At 35.7% G+C, this 20,617-nt stretch overlaps 2 protein-coding genes across 3 annotated transcripts in view; one reads left to right on the top strand and one right to left on the bottom strand.

Moving 5' to 3' along the window:
- Window positions 1-20,617, bottom strand: part of LOC134845054 (kinesin-like protein KIF27) — a 539,890-nt gene that overhangs the window by 131,286 nt on the left and 387,987 nt on the right. The window lies entirely within an intron of this gene.
- Window positions 8,920-14,961, top strand: LOC134844581 (uncharacterized). 2 transcript variants are annotated; one of them, XM_063861324.1, is made up of 6 exons: window positions 8,920-9,291; window positions 11,118-11,257; window positions 13,028-13,220; window positions 13,759-13,823; window positions 13,975-14,167; window positions 14,451-14,961. In XM_063861324.1, the coding sequence occupies exons 1-6, from the start codon at window positions 9,231-9,233 to the stop codon at window positions 14,603-14,605; spliced, it is 807 nt and encodes a 268-aa protein (XP_063717394.1). In that variant the 5' UTR covers window positions 8,920-9,230; the 3' UTR covers window positions 14,606-14,961. The 2 variants fall into 2 exon arrangements, with proteins under 2 accessions (XP_063717394.1, XP_063717395.1); XM_063861325.1 differs by having other exon boundaries at window positions 8,921-9,291; window positions 13,987-14,167.

Below are 20,617 nucleotides of genomic sequence, written 5' to 3'. Positions count from 1 at the left end.
ATCATTCGAAAGGTATTGTTGTCCTGAGCTCAAATTTGAAAAGATATTTCACCTGTGATCATTTTTCGTAAAGTTACGGGGGTTTAAAGATTGCCATTTTGGCCTATTTGGGACAATTAACGCGCGATATATTTCGCGTTATTAACGCGTAAGCGGAGAGTTAATCCATCTTAGAAATCGTTCCAAATTGGTTAAAAGAAGCCTATTTGCCATAATTGGTTTGTTACAAGGAGCAAAAACTATCCTTTTGTACTTTATATGGCGTGTGGGGGGATGATTTTTATTTAAAAAATTTCAAATTTTAGAAACACTTTTTTTTTCATTTTGTTTTATATCATTGATTTTTTAATGTTATTACTGCTCCATATATCTTAAAAGGCACTAGGAACACTCAGGGCTTCGCCCTGTTACGAGCAGTCTTGTTGTTCCGACTTTCGATACGAAAGTAACGGAATATTTGTGCTCGGGTGGGTTTTTTTTTCTTCAGACAATTTTCGACTTTTTAACTAGCCATTTTTGATGGATTTTTTTATATCATTCGAAAGATATTGTTGTTCTGAGCTTAAATTTGAAAAAATATTTCAGCTGTGATCATTTTTGGTAAAGTTCTGGGGGTTTAAAGATTGGCATTTTGGCCATTTGGGCCAATTAACGCGCGATTTATTTCGCGCTATTAACGCGTAAGCGGAGAGTTAATCCGTCTTAGAAATCGTTCCAAATTGGTTGAAAGAAGCTTATTTGCCAGAATTAATTTGTTACAAGGAGCGAAATCTATCCTTTTGTACTTTATATGGCGTGTGGGGGGATGATTTTTATTTAAAAAATTTCAAATTTTAGAAACACTTTTTTTTTCATTTTGTTTTATTTCATTGATTTTTTAATGTTATTACTGCTCCATATATCTTAAAAGGCACTAGGAACACTCAGGGCTTCGCCCTGTTACGAGCAGTCTTGTTGTTCCGACTTTCGATACGAAAGTAACGGAATATTTGTGCTCGGGTGGGTTTTTTTTTCTTCAGACAATTTTCGACTTTTTAACTAGCCATTTTTGATGGATTTTTTTTATATCATTCGAAAGATATTGTTGTTCTGAGCTTAAATTTGAAAAAATATTTCAGCTGTGATCATTTTTCGTAAAGTTCTGGGGGTTTAAAGATAGGCATTTTGGCCATTTGGGCCAATTAACGCGCGATTTATTTCGCGCTATTAACGCGTAAGCGGAGAGTTAATCCGTCTTAGAAATCGTTCCAAATTGGTTGAAAGAAGCTTATTTGCCAGAATTAATTTGTTACACGGAGCGAAATCTATCCTTTTGTACTTTATATGGCGTGTGGGGGATGATTTTCATAAAAAATTTCAAATTTTAGAAAAAAAAAATTCATTTTGTTTTATTACTTTTAGTTTGTTAATGGTATTACTGCTCCATAAACCTTAATAGGCAGTCGGAACATTCAGGGCTTCGCCCTGATACGAGCAGTCTTGTTTCTTTTAGCAACTAATTATCTTGTCAGTAGATAAGTTTTCTTCTTATGGTTCCGTGTTGAGCTATTAAAACTGTTGAATTTTAGAAAGCTGCGATCGTGCTCTTTGGTGAAGATTTTGTTGTCAGAACAGAATGTCTGTCAACAGATATTTTTGAGCATGTCTGCATTTTAAAAAGTCATTCCATTCGAAGTTCAATTGTTAGTTGTATATCAAATCTTATTTTAAGTTTCTTTTTTCCGCTTATCGTTTTTCCGCTTATCATTTGGGCCAATTAACGCGCGATTTATTTCGCGCTATTAACGCGTAAGCGGGGAGTTAATCCGTCTTAGAAATCGTTCCAAATTGGTTGAAAGAAGCTTATTTGCCATAATTAATTTGTTTAAGGAGCGAAATCTATCCTTTTGTACTTTATATGGCGTGTGGGGGGATGATTTTCATAAAAAATTTCAAATTTTAGAAGAAAAAAAAATGATTTTGTTTTATTACTTTTAGTTTGTTAATGTTATTACTGCTCCATAAACCTTAATAGGCAGTCGGAACATTCAGGGCTTCGCCCTGATACGAGCAGTCTTGTTTCTTTTAGCAACTAACTATTTTGTCAGTAGATAAGTTTTCTTCTTATGGTTCCGTGTTGAGCTATTAAAACTGTTGAATTTTAGAAAGCTGCGATCGTGCTCTTTGGTGAAGATTTTGTTATCAGAACAGAATGTCTGTCAACAGATATTTTTGAGCATGTCTGCATTTTAAAAGGTCATTCCATTCGAAGTTCAATTGTTGGTTGTATATCAAATCTTATTTTAAGTTTCTTTTTTCCGCTTATCTTTTTTCGTTTTTTTTCTCTTAGAAGCTGATGTCATGTCTGCTCAATTGCCTCATAATCCGTCGTTTGAAGGACCATTTTTTTCTTTTCTGCTTTTTATGGGGGCTTAGGTTTTTTCCGCAGCCTTTCGTCCTATTTTTTTTGAGCTGGCTGCCGTGCTTTTTTTGTTGTGTCGCAAACGGTGCGAAGCTCCGTTTCGCCTTTGCGTGTTGCTTAGTTTTCCTTAAATAATTACACTAACATGCTGAGTTGTCAGCAAAATAAAATCCGAAACTACTTTATTTTGTTTGAAAGATTCCTCCACTAGGTAATTGTTTCGCTTTTGGCCAGCCATTGCGGTGTGCAGCGTCGATACTTTGTCTGCTTTGTTAATAACGCTTTAATTGTGAAGTGTAAATAATAATGTTTTTAAATCAGTTTTCGGTATGTTATGCATTGACAGATGATAATGTCTACTGTGCTGAAATTGGTGCTTATTCATGCCTTAATTGGTCATTTTGGAGCTGCAAAAGAAACTACCGAGCAAATCGATGATGACTCAGAAGCTGGAAAAACCAAGTGTATTCTGCAAAATGTGACATCAAATGGATCGGTAACTATGTGTTTTTTTAAACATCATATTTTGCTTAGAATAAGCATTCCGCTTTAATAATTTTGACTCACCCTGAGCAGGTTGGAACTAGTGTTTTTTTCGATCGAGGAGGGTAAAAGCCTCGCTTGAGCAACCAAACCTCCAGCGAGTACGAAAAACAGTAATATTTCACGAACTGAAAATCAGTTTTGTCTCGTCGGAGAAATTTATTCCGAACACTTTTGCCGTGAAAATTTGTGTGCGATGCAGAGTTCAATTTACGAAGATAGAAACAGCTGAGGGAGGTAATAGTTCATTAGCCCTGCGATTTGTGTTGTCGGCAAACTAAGTGTTGGATTTTAAGCGTCTCCTGATATTTTCGTATTCAATTCCTCCCTTTAGGCGAAGGCGTCTGACTGTTTATCATGTGCAGTTAGAAGCTGTAACGCGCCAAGTAAGTTTGACATGCATCACTCTAACCAGAGCTGACCCAGATATCATACCAGCCAGCATGGCATGCGAAAGTTAATAAAAACAGGTGGTTAAAAGCAAGTGTCTTGCCTCTATTCGCCTGTGTTCGGTCGTTCCTACCACGCCATGATCTATGCTTGCGGCGCATGATATTAATATATTATTGCCCGGTTCACAAAATCAACCAGTAGATTGATGCAACTCAAAAATATTCGACTGGTCGTTAATTAACAGCTTTCGTCTTTTAAATTGCTGGCACCCATAATTTACAGTTTCGATTAGCATGGGCGATCAAATCTGAACATTACGTTTTACCAGCTTAATAATTTGTCTAACAGAATTGCTGAATCATTTCATAGCTTGACTTAAAATGAATGCAAATTCAGCTTCTATTCTAGTCATTTGGTGCAGAAATAACGTCCAAGGATTAATCATATCAGGAACAGTTCTCCCTACAAACTCTCAGGTTAAATTTTTGTGAGACGCCTTGGAAAATTTTTGCTTTTTGCAAAAATTTGTTTTCTCAAAAACTACTACCGATCTGAACATTTAAATGGGGGGATTTTAAACCCATTTTTAAAGATTGTTTCATTTTCTCGAAAACTACCCGGCCAAATCCAATCGATTATTTTGCAGCTTTTATTTCTAAATTTTGATTGGTGAAAGTTGAAAAAACATAGTGCTAAAAATTTCTCTGCGTAAACGGTTACACCCAATTCTTTTGAAAAAAGTTGGTGTGGTTTTAAGGAAAAGTCCATTTTTCGAAATTTTTTGCAAACATTTACTTGTTCTTGAAAACTATCCGGCCAAAATTGACATTTAGCTAACTGAAAGAAAGCGTAGTAAGAACCTTCCCTGCATTAGCGGCTAATTCATTTATTTTTACAGAACCGCTATCATTTTGGGTAAAGTCGAACTTAAGAAGTTTTCAAAAATTACGTTTTTCATCCCGCATCAGTACATATTCTGAAAAAAAAATCAATTTTGTACCTCCAGCTTTAGCTGTGTCCTTTTTCCTTATATTGCTTAAATTCTTGCAATTGTAGTTGAGTCAAAGGCATTTTGCTGATAAACTTTTGATATTAGACTTTTTTATTTTTACTTATCAGTCTCTTCTTAATCAAAGGGAAGCTTTTGATTTGTTTTAATTAAAAAAATTCATTCATACGTGTGAGGGAACTTAGTGAAGACACTTATATAGTTCGTGTTCATTTTTGCTTCGTTTTTTTTTGGAAAAAAATTGTTCACGCTCAATTTGGATTTTTTTGCGGTTGGACTCCGATTTTTTTAAAAGTTCCTTTCCAATTCATTTGCTAAAAGGTAGGCAAATTATCATCACTAATAATGAAAAAGCAAAGGGTGCGATAAAAACCGTGAGATTTTTTTTTTTGAAAAATGACTTTAATGTTCAGAATTTCCAGCGGACTATGTTTCCATTTTTTGCCAACTATGTTCCTTCACCTGGTTGGAGTTTGTCGAATAAGTTTTTTTGAATCATAATTGTGTCAGACAATGGCACGCTCGTGCCCACTTGAGATACTGATTATTAAAAAGTTTTCAGTCATTTTTTACCCTTGAACAAGATCACACATTTATTTTTGCAAGTGTATCAAATTGAGATCTTTTTGGTAGTACATGCGCCCCAAATGACATATATGAGTTTTGAATAGAATAAAAAAATGTTTGGTCAAAAAAAGCTTGCTTAAATGCATGAAAATTGTTTTTTTTTCCTTTAAGGCCCCACCCCTCAGCAATGAACAGTCCCTAATAATATATAACAGTGCGGGCTTTGATTTTTTCTTACTAGGATCGAAATACTCCAAAGAAAAATTGTCGAAATAGTACACGATTTTGACTAAGAAAGATATTGGATCAATTATACTCAACTAACCACTATTGCTACCAAATGCCAATTTAATATTCTGATATCTCTATTCTTATCAAAATGAATGAAAAACTTGCCTGTTCAATCTTCGCTGTTCTGCTAACAAGGTCCTACATTCTAAATTACATCGATTGTCCCTCAAAATGATGTGAACTACTTGAAAACTAAACTATTTCATTTTCATTTTCTTGCGTTCAAGTTCTTGCTAGGCAGTCTGAAAATATCTTATGGATACGAACAATATTTATATTTTTAAAATTTCAAGCATCATGGATCAAAAGAGTTGCCTTAACAGAAATCCCGGTGACATTATCTTGTCCAATACAAGTGCGAGAGAAAAATTTCCTATATATTGAATTACTGCAACAGATAAATTCTAGGAGCAAACAAGATAACTGAATAAAAGCTATGGTACAAATTCATTTCAAGACTGAAGAACTTTAAAAAAAATACATTTCCAAGAGGCTTGTCTTCATGCATGGTAATTCCCAGTTAGAACATATTAAATCTTCTTTGACAACCTTGTTAAGTTGATGGGTCCCGCACAAAAAAAATCAATTTTTGTCGATTACAAGGGGACGGAAAAAGAGGCAATGTTTGTTATAATATTGATATTATTCCAATCAGTGCTTTGAATTTAGACTTCCCGTCGTCTGATAGTGGTAGATCAGACACAGATGCGTCGCTCGAAGAGGCCTCTACACCTAGCTTCTCTCTAAGGAAAGTGGAACAAGAGTTGATTCACATGTCACTTCTGGAAGATACAGGACTGAAGTGGCATTCATTGCTGTCTTTGAGCTACGTCTGTGAGTTGTTATGTAACAAACTAGCCATTCGAAAAACCAGTTTTTTCGACAATCCTTGTTTTTGGTTTAAGGGGCCTTCAGCAAAGTTTTGTCGGCTTAAAGACCGCTTCGTAAATTTTATTTCAATGCTAATTTAACGTTGGCATATCGCTTTTTTGACATGTTTTCCTAATAAAGAATCTACTCGCGACAAAATTTTGGTAGATATAATTTGTTTACTCAAGCGAGCTTGCAAGTAAGTATTGTGTTAAAAAACAAGTCCATTTTTCCAAGCCAGCTCGCATAAAATTGTGCTCACATTAGAAGCATGTGTTCTCCGCTTTATAATTGGCTGCAGTTGTGTAGCGCTGGCGACTTGGAATTTCGAGGTACATGGTTTGATTCATTAACCCTAACTGGACGATGGTACGAATTCGTACCGAATTACAAAACAAAGCGTAGCATTCGAACAGCGAATCACACGTTTTTGGTATTGACGTCATCCGCTCGGCGAATCAAATTTGATTAACACAGTGAATAATACATTGCGAGGAGTGCTGCTGACAATTACTAGAGCGCGTCTTTGTGAGTTCGAATCGAATAACGGAAATTCATCTCGGTTTAGTGCAGAAAAATCCCCGTAGCAACTTTTCCACCTGTTTTTGGGGCCTGAAACTTTGCAAACTTACTCTTCAGCATCTATCGAACCAATCGCTTGTTGAATTTAGAATCTCCGCTTCATGGGCGTTCCAAACTCCCGTTTTTCAGACAGAGTACGAATTCGTACCACTCGGCAGATCAGTTCACTTGTGATTTTGTTTTTTCAGTTCTGTTTATGGCAGACCCGGGCACAGAAGACTTCGAATGTTCTGTCAAATGGACTACTGGTATTATCGACACAGTTTTATTGACAGAATTGATCCTTCCTTTCAATTTGCACCTCGAATGGAGACACGACTCGGCTTGGAGAGGGGTGCTTTTACGAAGTATCGACTGGGCAACTTTGGAAGTGGAATGGGAAAATAATACGACAAATATTGTAGAAATTGAAGACGTAAGTCCTCTAAATGTCTCTGTATTTATTGGAGAAGAAGTTTACTGGAAAGAAGACAATACTAAAGGTGAGATTATCAGAATTGAACGGCTGCAAGTTGGAGACACTGTAAACGACTTCAACCAAAACAGTGAGAACGTTATGCCAACGGAGCCAAGCGATGATCAAATTGAGATTGACACCGAAAGTCATGTTGAAAACAGCGCCGCTGCGGAAAACTCTTTGATTCAAGAACAAAGCAACATTGAAGAGCGGCAAGAAAGACTTCGTTTGAGAGACTTCGCAGCACGAAGCCGACGTCCTACTGTGAGTTCGAGTGAGTCAGAATCAGATGAAGCCGGTGATGAAAGTAGCTCAGAAGGTGGAGTCAGCTCTGATGAAGATAATGAAGAGAACCTACCGCTCGGGCAAATAGAAAACAACGGTTCAGCAAGAAGTTGGAGAGTTCTTAGAGGAGAACGACTGCCTGAATGCGAGTTCATTGAACACTACCATGGTGTTTTTGGAGTAAAGACTCCTCTTCAGTACTTTGAGCAATACTTCACTGATGACTTCATTAACGAAATGTGTTACAAAGCTGTTCATTATCGTGTGACAAAGGACCCAAACTCAACTTTTACTGTCTCTGCCGCTGAAATGCGCACATATCTAGGTGTCGTTCTCTATATGACGCTGGTGAAATTGGGTGGTGTCCGACGGTACTGGTGCTCAAGTACGCGGATAAACCTGATCGCGGACGTCATTACTAGAGACAGATTCGAGGCTATCACAAAAAGTTTGCACTTCGAAACCGAGACTCCTTCGCCGACTGTTTCCGCGTAACAACACACTTTCGGACCAGAGCCTATCTCAAAATTTTTTTGAATTTCGTGAATATTATCGCAACAAACTGTTGGGCCCAGTACAGGCGAGATGCAGAGCGAGAAGGCGACGGTAAAAAAGACACGATGTCGTTGTACGTTTTCAAGAGTTTGTTGGCGGAGTCTTTGTGTAAAACCAAAGCATCACGACCGGGACGGCGCGCGAGTCTGGATGAAATTCCTATAAAAAGACCACGACCGGGGCCTAAATCTACACTTCCCATGGCTGATATTCGACTTGATAGAACAGGCCATTGGCCAATTGGCATTGGGAGCAGCATGCGGGGTGGAAACTGCAAGATGCCAGGCTGCAAGTCAAAGCCAGTCACAAAATGCGAAAAATGTGACGTTCATCTCTGTGTGGCAGCAAAAAACTGCTTCAAAGTTTTTCATACAGTCGAGAGGCTATGAAAAGTGTTCATAAGTCTCAGACTTCTTGGAAACAAATAAATGATGAAATCAGAAGTTTTTTCAAGAAAAGTTCGATTTCGTACTCAATCAATAGTTGTAGCTTCAATTTGCCGAAAAGTACGATTTCGTACCAGGTCAAAAAAACAGTACCCAAAAATTTTTTTACGTTTTTTAACTTCATTTTTGTGAAACCTAGACCAAATAACGCTGTGTTACGCAGATAAAGTGCTGAAAACAATAATGAGAAAATTGCCGTCCAGTTAAATTACATCGATTGTCCCTCAAAATGATGTGAACTACTTGAAAACTAAACTATTTCATTTTCATTTTCTTGCGTTCAAGTTCTTGCTAGGCAGTCTGAAAATATCTTATGGATACGAACAATATTTATATTTTTAAAATTTCAAGCATCATGGATCAAAAGAGTTGCCTTAACAGAAATCCCGGTGACATTATCTTGTCCAATACAAGTGCGAGAGAAAAATTTCCTATATATTGAATTACTGCAACAGATAAATTCTAGGAGCAAACAAGATAACTGAATAAAAGCTATGGTACAAATTCATTTCAAGACTGAAGAACTTTAAAAAAAATACATTTCCAAGAGGCTTGTCTTCATGCATGGTAATTCCCAGTTAGAACATATTAAATCTTCTTTGACAACCTTGTTAAGTTGATGGGTCCCGCACAAAAAAAATCAATTTTTGTCGATTACAAGGGGACGGAAAAAGAGGCAATGTTTGTTATAATATTGATATTATTCCAATCAGTGCTTTGAATTTAGACTTCCCGTCGTCTGATAGTGGTAGATCAGACACAGATGCGTCGCTCGAAGAGGCCTCTACACCTAGCTTCTCTCTAAGGAAAGTGGAACAAGAGTTGATTCACATGTCACTTCTGGAAGATACAGGACTGAAGTGGCATTCATTGCTGTCTTTGAGCTACGTCTGTGAGTTGTTATGTAACAAACTAGCCATTCGAAAAACCAGTTTTTTCGACAATCCTTGTTTTTGGTTTAAGGGGCCTTCAGCAAAGTTTTGTCGGCTTAAAGACCGCTTCGTAAATTTTATTTCAATGCTAATTTAACGTTGGCATATCGCTTTTTTGACATGTTTTCCTAATAAAGAATCTACTCGCGACAAAATTTTGGTAGATATAATTTGTTTACTCAAGCGAGCTTGCAAGTAAGTATTGTGTTAAAAAACAAGTCCATTTTTCCAAGCCAGCTCGCATAAAATTGTGCTCACATTAGAAGCATGTGTTCTCCGCTTTATAATTGGCTGCAGTTGTGTAGCGCTGGCGACTTGGAATTTCGAGGTACATGGTTTGATTCATTAAAATGAATTTTTTCGAAACTCACTTATGTTTTTGTTTTCTTGCCTTGTTTTTAAACTTATTTAAAGCTACTTCTTGGTTTTTTGCTTTTCGTATTTGCGAATTGCAGCTTCGCCGGAGTGTCGGTTGGATGATTTTCATCTCAATTTTTTGTCTGATAGCTTGCCATGCTGTATCGTTTTGTCATCAAACAACTAGGAATTTCAGCTTCTTGAGTGTTGGTTGGAATTCCGTGCTCGGCTCTTTTCCAGTTCCCCCTTTCAAAATACCGAGTTTTTGTTTGTTTTTCGTGTTATTCCGGCTAAATGCGTGATGTTGCGCTGTAAAGTATGGAGAACAAATCTGTTAACAGTTGTCGATTTGTTCACCACGCCAAATTTCATTGCATTATGACAAGGTTAAATAAGCTTTTCAAAATTGAATTTCAAAGGGGGGGGGACTGGAAAAGAGCCCCGCGCTCAGCCACCGTTATATTTTTCCAAGCCTCATTTGAGTTCCTGTTTGTTTTTCATGAGTTCAAAGTGGAGCTTCACCTCTGTGTTGTGTTATGAGATTACATTTCATTCGGTAACGTTGTTTAGTAGGAACAAGTGTGGCTTGTTTCTGAGCAAAAAGCTCAGAGTTTTGTGACCTTGTGTCAATTCAATCAGTTCTGTTTTTCAGTATTACGTTCAGTATTTCATTTTTTCCTTAATTCTTAATTTTTTGACGGTGTTTTTTTGTGTCGAGAAAAAAATCGAGACTAGTCTGTAAAAACTCAGGAAAATAAGCGAATTGCTGTATAATCAATAGAAAAATCCGACTGGGTCCACTCTCTTGTGTTTTCTTGTCCAATCCACCGAGTCAAACAACTTGAATGTAAGGAAACTTTTTTCACTGTTTTGAAATTCGAAGCATTATTGAAATGGTTTGAGTTCGATACCTTTCTGGATCAACTATGAGCTTGCTTTTGAGGTACTCGAAATTTCTTGTCGAAAATCGTACACTAGACCATAATTCTCTATATCACTATTGAAATGTCGACGGAAGAAAAACTAAAAAGTGGTTATTTCCCAATTGAGTTTTGAAATCTAATTTAGCATTACCGCGTAGTTTCAACGGTCAGTTCGCTGTTTTTCGACGTTTTTGCTTATAATTTTTAAAGGTGTATTTCTATATATACTTCGTTGCTTCCGTCTTGTTTTTATCCACTAGATTGCAATGCTGTGTTGTAACGCAGGTGTGCGAAGCATCGCTTCGCCAATGTGTAATACAGTAATCTAATTACGTATACTTTTCGGTAATTTAGCTATCAAGTTTGTTCGAGGTGACGCCTTTCATGTTTTAAATCAGGTTTCGAACTGAACGAAAACTCAAAAATGATACATAATGGCATCAGTGTATAAAAGGTATACTTTATGATATTGTATGGGTAATTCTATGTTTATTTGTTCGTTTTAGGCAACCAGACGACTGCGTCATTTGGACCCATGAAGGAGTGGATAGAGAGTGAAATTCACATTGAAAAGACTGCACAGAAAAGAGAACACAATGAGAACAAGTGTCATCAAATCACACTTCCGTGCACATTCAATCACAGTGTTAGTAAATATAGTTGATGATTGCGCTTGCGGGAGATTTGCTCGAATAGTAACTTGTTCTTTTGAATGCTATTTTTGGGAGATACGATGTTTTTAATTGTATTGGACCAAAAAGACCGTTTCTTGAGGAATGTCTTCGTAGGAAAGCGAGAGATACTATTAAGGGAAATTGCTGGACTTAAGGGCGAAATGTGATAGATAAATCAGAACTTGCAGGAGTTTCTCAAAATATATAGAATTTGATTCCATATTCGTCCCAAGGTTCTTCACATTGAGATTTGTATGAAATCGTTTTCTTGCTAAGCAGTTTTTGTTTCAAAATTTCCAGAAAATTGAGATCGAATATGCAGATTTAGGCATTAGGTGTGTTCACACGTTATGTTGGTGACAATTCAGGGGCGGATTTAGAGTGAGAAGAGGACCCCCCCCCCCGGGATTCGACCCCCTGCCGACCCGAAGGGTCCCCCTTTATACTCTTTTGAGAGATGTATACTTTTTTTGGGCCAATATATACTAATTTTTTGGAGGGAGCGCACGCCGAAAAACGCTATTTTTGGCCTGTTTTTTCAACATTTCACCTGCGGCGCAGAAATTTTGGTCGGAACAGGGTCTTTTTGATGCTTTGGGAGAGCTCGGAAAATCATTTTGGTCGACCTAAAAAACAGATTTTCAAAAAAAAACATTGTTTTGAAAATCCGCCCCCCTTCTCGAGAAAATCTTAGATCCGCCCCTGTGACAATAACTCTTTATCGTACAATGTTATGTATTTGTTTGAATTTGTTGCTCTTGCGGCTTTATCTCATCCCGCAATCGCAAAAAGTTCCAGTTTCAATTACATTCGGTAAAATATAAAAGTATTCACGATCTATCTACAAAATTGCCTGCTTGCAATTCAACTCACTGGCAGGCTCTCCCGAGAGACATCTAATCAGCAAATACGCGTTCACTGACGAACTTCCTATTCTCGATAGCTTAACTAACTTTACTACTAACAGTAGCTGTGAGAATCAATTAGCCTCACTTGCAGCAGTAGTGTCGCATTTGCAGACCGGCTGACCGACTGTTCTCTAGCCGGCTCAATTGATCTCCAGCTAATGAATACCAACTATACTATATCTTAGTACTAATTGTTTTCTAATAACTATGATAACCAACCGTCCGCTCAACTAGTGTAATTGTTCTGCCTAACGGAAAGCTGTTTGTTTTTCTTTGTTTCTGTTTGATTTTTTGTTATACTTAGAGTTATGATCGTCCCTACAAGTACTGGCTTTTATTTTGCTACCCCTCACGCAAGATCCTAACAGAGTTCTTCCACTGAGGGCACTAGTTATAGGTGCCAAGCTCAAGATATGTATCTCTTACTGAGTTGTTCGAATAACAAGGCAAATCTCACCTCAATAGCAAGTTATGTTTAATTATTCAATTTCCCAAGGACCTAACTTAATTATCCCGTTAGCATTTTGATCTCCGGAGGGTAGAGGGAGGTCCTTTTCAAAGGTAGCTACTTCGTTCTAAGCTTCTAAACTTTCCCATATATACAATTTCAATCACTAACTTTTAGCTATTAGGAGAAAGTAGTTCGTCGTTTAAGGGTCCATACTGCATGCAATTTCTAAGGTAAAAATTCTCAGTCGAGTTCTTAGTTTGCCGAAAGTGTATTAGGATCACCGATCCTACAGAATAAACGATCTGGCGATCTCATAATGAACGCCGTAACCATTATGCCAAGTGCGTAATAAAAAATGTTCTTTACAGTATTCTCTGCTCTAGATGAAGGTCACTGTCCTACTAATGGATCCCCTTGCGTCACTGGAGACGGTAGATATTGTCATGAAGTTGGTACACTATAGAGGGAAAACACTTCCAGGTAGAGAAAGTAGTAGTAATGTGACGACAATTCTGGGCACAGTAGAGACAAGACTGACAATTACGCCACCCAGCGTGGAGGAACAGATAAAGCCAAGTAAAATGTTGTATTTTTTTTACTTATCTCTGTGCTCAAGGTTACTGAGCTGTACGATTTAATCCGTTCCTTCAAAAATAAAGTCAAGAGCCGCGCTAACTCGAAAAGTCAACTTATCGGGTTCTTCTGTAAAACCGATACACTAATTTTTAAGCAGAATGTTAAGTGAAAGATTACATTATACATTTTAATCCACATCGATTTTCGAATTTTTTGTTTTCTCGAGTTATTATTGTTTATCTCAATATTACGTTTTTTTAGAGTCGATGAGCGTAGTTCAGACACTTAAATAGACAAAAAGTGTAAAGGTCAGAAAATGGTGATCGCCTTCTAGTTTAGAAAGTGGAATTTAATTATGAGATTTCCCAGCGGAATAAAAAACTTACCTTTTGATCCAATTTTCTCAAATTGAGTTAATTTAATCAAAAAAGTGGCTTATAAGTCAGTATTTTTTTCTGTTTCCTTGCGTTCATTGACTCTTTTCCAACTGTTTGTTGGCTATGTTTTTGATTGATATAGAAATAGTTCTCTGTTTCAGCTAAGCATCCTTGCGTGGAAAACTTAGTGTCTCGTAGCATAAAAGATCATGCTATAGATAAACAGGTTCTTTTTCAGTTTCCTAAACGTAAAAAAGTAATAGTTCAAAAAAATTTTCACACAAATATATATTTGTTTACAAATTAAGAACATCGAAGTGTTTTTAAATAGCTTCTAGGATTGAAATATCAGGATACAATAAAGGGGGCTGGAAAAGAACCTAGAACAGATTGAAGACAAGGCCAACGTTCTGAACATAGCAGTTACGGCTGTGTGTTTTGTGCTCTTTCTCCTCATAATCACTCTGATCTCTACTCGCAATCTTTGGATTGGAAGCAACTCCTCGAACGGCTTTCGAGTCTTCTTCGCATCGGGATACAGATCTAAAAGTGCATTCAACAATCGCAAAAGTAAGTCAAGCTTGCTAGTTTCAAGCAGTCAAAAAATTTGGTCTTCATTTGTCGAAACCTTCAATGCAGATGGATTGAATTTCAATTTGAATTAGGTCGCTAAAATTAAGCAAAGGTTAGATTCAAAATCTCCGAACAGTATAACATGAAATGATTGCAGGATTCTTTAAGTTGCATAGATATTTAAATGTTCAAAAAGTTGCTGTTAAACTTGTTAAATAAAAGTATTCAACTTATAAAATGTTTACGCAAATCATAGTGTTATCAATCATATTTTTTCTAGAATACGACGAAGCCATGGCTAACGACGAAGAAGAAGACTACGCAGTGCTCATTACTGAGAAAGGATCCGAGTCATTTTCGACCGAAAAGCTCTCGACCGACCATTTTCTAAACAGTGACTCGGAATTGGAACTTTTCTCAAACAGACTCTTCTAAAGTGGAACAATCACAAACAGACTGCTCCAATTCTCTGTAAATAAGTAATTGATATAAGTGCTTTTTTTAACTTTAATTGAAGTTGACTGTCTTATTCAGCGCAATCGAAAAAAGAAAAGTAATGGAGTGGAGATTCATTCATCTTTTATCTTTTTGTATCTCAATACATATTTTCTGCATTCTGTGAAGAAAGTAAAAAGTTATAGAAAAATGTTATTAAAATGTTTTCACGACAAGGAATAACGTTTCCTGGTTTTGAAATTGCAGTAAGAATCACGTTTGAAAATGCTTTCATAATAAATGACTAGACCCAATCTGACGTTATTTGTGCAATTTTGTTCAGGAAAATGAACCACCGGAATCAATTTTTATTATGTCGAAGCAATAGATATCAAATCGTAAACCAACTTAATGTGCCAAAAAGGTTAAATGGGTGGCAAAGGCTGGCTTTTTGGCTATTTCATGTTCGGGAAGGGTAACAGTCAACAAAGTAACTTTGCTAAAACTTAGAGTATTGAACTTCCAAATTTGTTATATTGGAAATTCCAACGAAAAGATGACTCAAATTTCTACTTACTTCAAAATGCTGTCAAGAACGAAAACTGTCAAAAATCCAAAAAAAATGTTATGGCTTTCATTCAAGACAATGAGAAAGTGTTAGATCTTTTTTTCTGGACATTTCAAAAATGGACTATGTGGATTTCGTCTCACATTCAGTCAGATAGACGCGATTTTTTTGTCAAAATTTTCCAAAAAGTGCCCAAAAGCAGCTTTTTTGACCTGTTTTTTAAAAATTTACGGTCTCTATAGAGCTCTATCTACGGTCTCTATAGTGCTTTAGGATATGAGAGCTGGTAAAATCAATTTGGTTGACCTAATAAAAAAAGTCGTCAAAATTTTCGAAAACTTTTTGAAAATCCGCCCCTCGAGAAAATCCTAGATTCGCCCCTGACTAGAACTAACGATTACTTATATCCAGGATTCTTCGCCTTTGCGTAACATAGCATTTTCAAAATGAGCCATAAATATATTTTTTTGTATGAAAAAGCATCTATTATGAAAATGTATGGGCTTTGTTGTTTTTTGTTTGAGACGCTTTGGAAAGTTTTTCAATTTTTCGCAATTTCAAGTTTTCTCAAAAACTACAGTACCGATTTGAAAAAAAAAATTGTACCAGTGGAAAAATTGGCTGCTTTTTTTGATGTGACTGAGTATTTTGCAAGTCTCCTAATTCAAATCTCACGTTCTACAGCCTTCGAAAATTTTACTAAAGGGATTTTTGGACTATTTGCTTTGAATCTTTTCATTTTCTCAAATTTTAGTTGCGCAAATCTGAGATGAAGGTTTCAATCAAAAAAAAAGTTATGAGCATCTCCCTTCTCAAACGGCTGTTCCCTAAATTGGTTAAAAAAGTATATGGCCTCGAACAAGCCCAATTTTTCACATTTTGAATAATTTTTAAAGCTTTTGACTTTTCTCAAAAACTACTCTGCCAAATCGGAGATTAAGGGCTTAACCGAAATTTAAAAAATCTTTTATGCGAATCTTACTTTGGCAAACGTATATGCCCAGCTTTTTGAAAAAATCTGTCCTTGGAAATGTCAAATTTTGAATTTTCGCCCATTTTTTGGAAATTTAATCTTAATTCAAAAACGAAATTGCTGATTTTGAGGTTGAAAGTTCATTAAAACTGGCATTGTGCTGAGATTTTCCCTGCGTTATCTGTTTTACATTGTTTGTTTGTTAGAAAAGCTGATATGGACTTCGGAAAAAATCATTTTTTAACCGTTTTTTTTAATCTTCGTCACTATTCTCGAAAACTCCAAATGAAATCTTATATTCAGGGTTCAATCTAAAAAATCAGGGTGCGGAAATCTTCAATATAAAAATCAGGGTGTTATCGGCTTTGTTATCACATCTTGAAATCGTTTTTTTGGAGCGAGCATTTTTTTGTGCTTTTAGTGTTTGATTTACGCCTACAATTAGTAATTTTACTTACCTTGACTTTGTATTTCCTTCTGTTTTTTTGTTTCGCTAAAAAAAGTTCCTCCGCGCAACTTATTCCAGCCTCTTTTTTTATCGGCTTACTAAGCTAATATTGTGTCCTTTCAAGGGAAAAAATTTATATGCCCACCTCCGCGCTTTTCAAGTTAGTTGCAAGTTTACCAATCGGTTTGATTAAATTTCTTATTTATACTTTATGGAAACTTATTTCCAGATTTTTCAGAAATTGCTATTGATTTTCAAAATGGGTTATTAATTGAAAGACCGCCTGCTCACTGTGTGCCTGTATACTCCCCTAGAGTCTCTCTTTACTTGACCCTTCTGTCTACAGCTTTCGAAAAAGTCTGTGGGGAATAATTGACCCAAATGTTTGATTTTTTCTTTCGTTTTTTTTTGAAAACTAACCCTCTCAAATCTGAGTTTATAGTTTCAAGGAATAAAATTGTTATAAAAAGCTTCCTGCATGAGAGGCTACTCCAAAAATTTTTTTAAACATTAAAATAAGGCCTCGGAGTAGTCAAGTTTTTATTTTTTTTACCGTTTTGTAATTCTTTTTGATTTTTCTCAGAAATTGACCTCTCAAATCTGTTATAATGAGTTAAATGAAGATAAAGGTCAGTGCTAAGCTCCTCTGCTAAGCGGCTACTCACAATGTTTTTTACACAAAAAGTTTCGGCTCTAGGAAAAGTCAAAATTTGACTTTTGAACTTTTTTCTAAAGTCTGAGATTTTGTGTCCAATGGAAATAAAGTGAAATTCTTATGCATAAGTAGCTGCGCCCTTTTTTTCTCACAAAAATTTATGATTCTGGGAAACGTCAAAGTTTTGATTTATTGACCGTTTTTTGGATTTTCTTGCCTACTATCTTGCCAAATCTGATATCATAGGTTTATTCAAAGCAACAGGTTATTGAAAACCTACCTGTTTAATTGACTATGCCCAGTTTGTTTCAGAAAAAGGTTATGGTTTTCAAATAAAAACCGAAGTTTTAAATCTTAAACTGTTTTTTGGACTTAATGCGAAAACTTACCGTGCTTTGACGCGAAAACTTTTTTGACTTTACGCGAAAACAACCGTCCCAATTCTTTGGTTGTATTCCATCGAGAAACCCAATTTTTGAAGTCTTATTTGCTTAAGCGGCCATTTTTGCAGAAAAAAATATGGATTTCGGAAATCCTTTTGACCGTTTTTGGAACTTTTGACCGTTTCTTAGAAACTGTTTTTTGTTTTTACACTATCAAATCTGAGATGATAAGTTCAATTGAAGGAACCGGTTAGGATAACGGTTCCTGCAGAAGTGGCGTTTTTCTGTCAGAGAATTGTTATTTATTTGGGGAAATTGATTATCTCAATTATTTTACTTAATTCAGCAGAGAAACGTATCTCAAATTTTTTACTCCTACTTATTTTAGTAGAAAAACAACTAAGGTTTTGGGCAGTCCATTTTTTGAAATCACAACTTAGTGCCGCATCAGTATAGCAAACACATTCAATGTCAAACACGTACCTCTAGCTTAAGTTCGACCCCTAGTTGTTTTTTATAGAGACTTGCAAAAGTTTTGTTTCACCAATTTTTTTTTTCAACAATGGAATCTTTTTCGACTTCTGTTTTTTAATGTTTGTATTGTATCGCATGTGGTGCGAAGCTCTGCTTCGTAACTGTTAATATGTTAATAATGATTTTTTTTAAGAATGAAACTCGACTTTTTAATTAAAAATTATCAAAAATTCAATAACAAGCTATTGCAAATATTGCATTTTGGTTCCATTCGATTGAGTAATTTTTTTTGTAAATGATGAAATTAAAATTGAGATGAGTTTTTCCTTAACGTTTCCGTTTTTTGATAAAAGATACAATTTTTTGTTCATATAATAAATTCGACGAACTCTGAAGGAGAGATATTGTTTCTGCAAATTTTTTTTGATGTTCAAAGTATAATTACACTAAAAAACGGATCGTTTTGTTGCTGGTTTCCGGGTGATTTTCCAGAAAACAGTTTAAATTTAAGAGCGCATAGTTTCGATGAAAAATTTTTCGTCAAATTTTTTGTTGAAAATTGATGAAAGTATATTGCAAATCTGTATCTTGAATCTGACTGAGAACTTCTGGGAATTTTTTTTTCGAAGTCTTCGACAAAATTTTATAACATACTAAATCTTGATCAGATTTGAAAGGGTTGTTCAATAGTAGCAATAAGTCGAAATATGACTTTTTTCATAAATAGTCTTGAAATCCTGTAAAATGACCATAACAGCAGACCTATCAACTTCACAGACAACAGTGTTTGAAAGAAAAAACAAAGCTCTCGTGCTATATTCTCAACATCAGCATAGTAGAAAAAGTGGAATATTTATGCTTGGGGGTTGTTTTTTCAGCCAGTTTTTGACTTTCAACCAAGAGTTGTAGACCGCAATGGTTGATTGCACTTGAAAGAATTGTTGCACGGAGCTCAAATGTAAAACAAAGTTACCTTGACTGTTTTTTTGAAAAACTATGGGTGTTTGAAAAGTGTTTATTTGCCAATGATTGGCCTAATTAACAATTTTCAACGCCCATAACGTCTCGAAAAATGATCGAAGGTGATTTTTTTTTACTTCTAAGCTCCAAAAAACTATTCCTTTCTGTTGGTGTAATCAGTTTCAGTCAACAACGCTTTATTAAAAAGTCGACACTGATTGGGATCTAAAAGCTTGGATTTTGGGTTTAATGATCAAAAAAGCGCGATGTTTTGCGTCCCTATATTGCGTTAAAATTTAAATAAGAAGGTCATTTATTCTTATTGATAGGATACAAGACGCTGAATACCTGTAGTAGTTTTTATTGGGGGTAATAATTGAAGAGAAATACATTATTTTGAATTGTTTGGACATTTTTCAAACAATTTACATGCTCTTTAAATAGAGTTTGATCATTTAAAGCTTTGCACTGGTATACAGCTGGTCTTTTTTAGCTTTTATCAACACAGAGTACTTTGTTTCAACTGAAACGCAGGAGCGTCTACTTACGTTTTTTGCGTTCACACAGGAACCAAAGTATTACGAATTCATCATTATTACGACTTTAGTTATTGCGTCTCAAGTTATACGCTCTGTTCGTCTGACTCTCCATTCACATCAACTCAAAACTTCACTTCATTCAAAGTTACTGTATCGGTTGACAAAAAATGTAGCGGCTGATTAAGGGAATACCCTTAATTGGAAACACGGACTGCGTGCATGGAAAGCTTTGTGGTATCCAATTTGTAGATTTTTATTGGTGAAAAAGATGTCGGAAGAATAAAGAAAACTGATACATGTTTTTTTTCAAATCAGTTGGGTGTCATCTGTCCAAAAGCATCCATCCTGTTCTGCAGGGGTTATGGACACTCAATTTGATAGTGCAATTTTTAGCAAAACTAAGAAAGAATAGAATTCTTGATCATAAATATAGACAAGACTGCCCGTATCAGTGCTAAGCCCTGAAAGTTCCGACTGCTTTTTAACGTTTATGGAGCAGTAATAACATAAACAACATAAAAAAATTGAATGAAAAAAAAATAAAATGAAAAATTTATCTAAAATTTGAAAAGTTTTCTATGAGAATCATCCACCCACACGCCATATAAAGTACAAAACAATAGATTTTGCTACTTGTAACAATTTAGTTATGGCAAATAAGCTTCGTTCAACCAATTTGGAACGATTTCTAAGACGGATTAACTCTCCGCTTACGCGTTAATAGCGCGAACTATATCGCGCGTTAATTGTCCCAAATTGGTCAAAATGGCCAAAATGGCAATCTTTAAACCCCCGTAACTTTACGAAAAATGATCACAGGTGAAATATCTTTTCAAATTGAAGCTCAGGACAACAATAGCTTTCGAATGATATAAAAAAATCCGTCAAAATTGGCTAGTTAAAAAGTCGAAATTTGTCTGTAGAAAAAAAACCCACCCGAGCACAAATATTCCGTTACTTTCGTATCGAAAGTCGGAACAATAAAATCAGCTTGAAAATCTGAGACTTGGAG

Source organism: Symsagittifera roscoffensis, chromosome 4 (genome assembly GCF_963678635.1).
Source record: "Symsagittifera roscoffensis chromosome 4, txSymRosc1.1, whole genome shotgun sequence".
Classification (NCBI taxonomy): Eukaryota; Metazoa; Xenacoelomorpha; order Acoela; family Convolutidae; genus Symsagittifera; species Symsagittifera roscoffensis.
The sequence above is the reverse complement of the archived record's forward strand: the minus strand, read 5'-3'. Positions and strand labels throughout refer to the sequence as shown.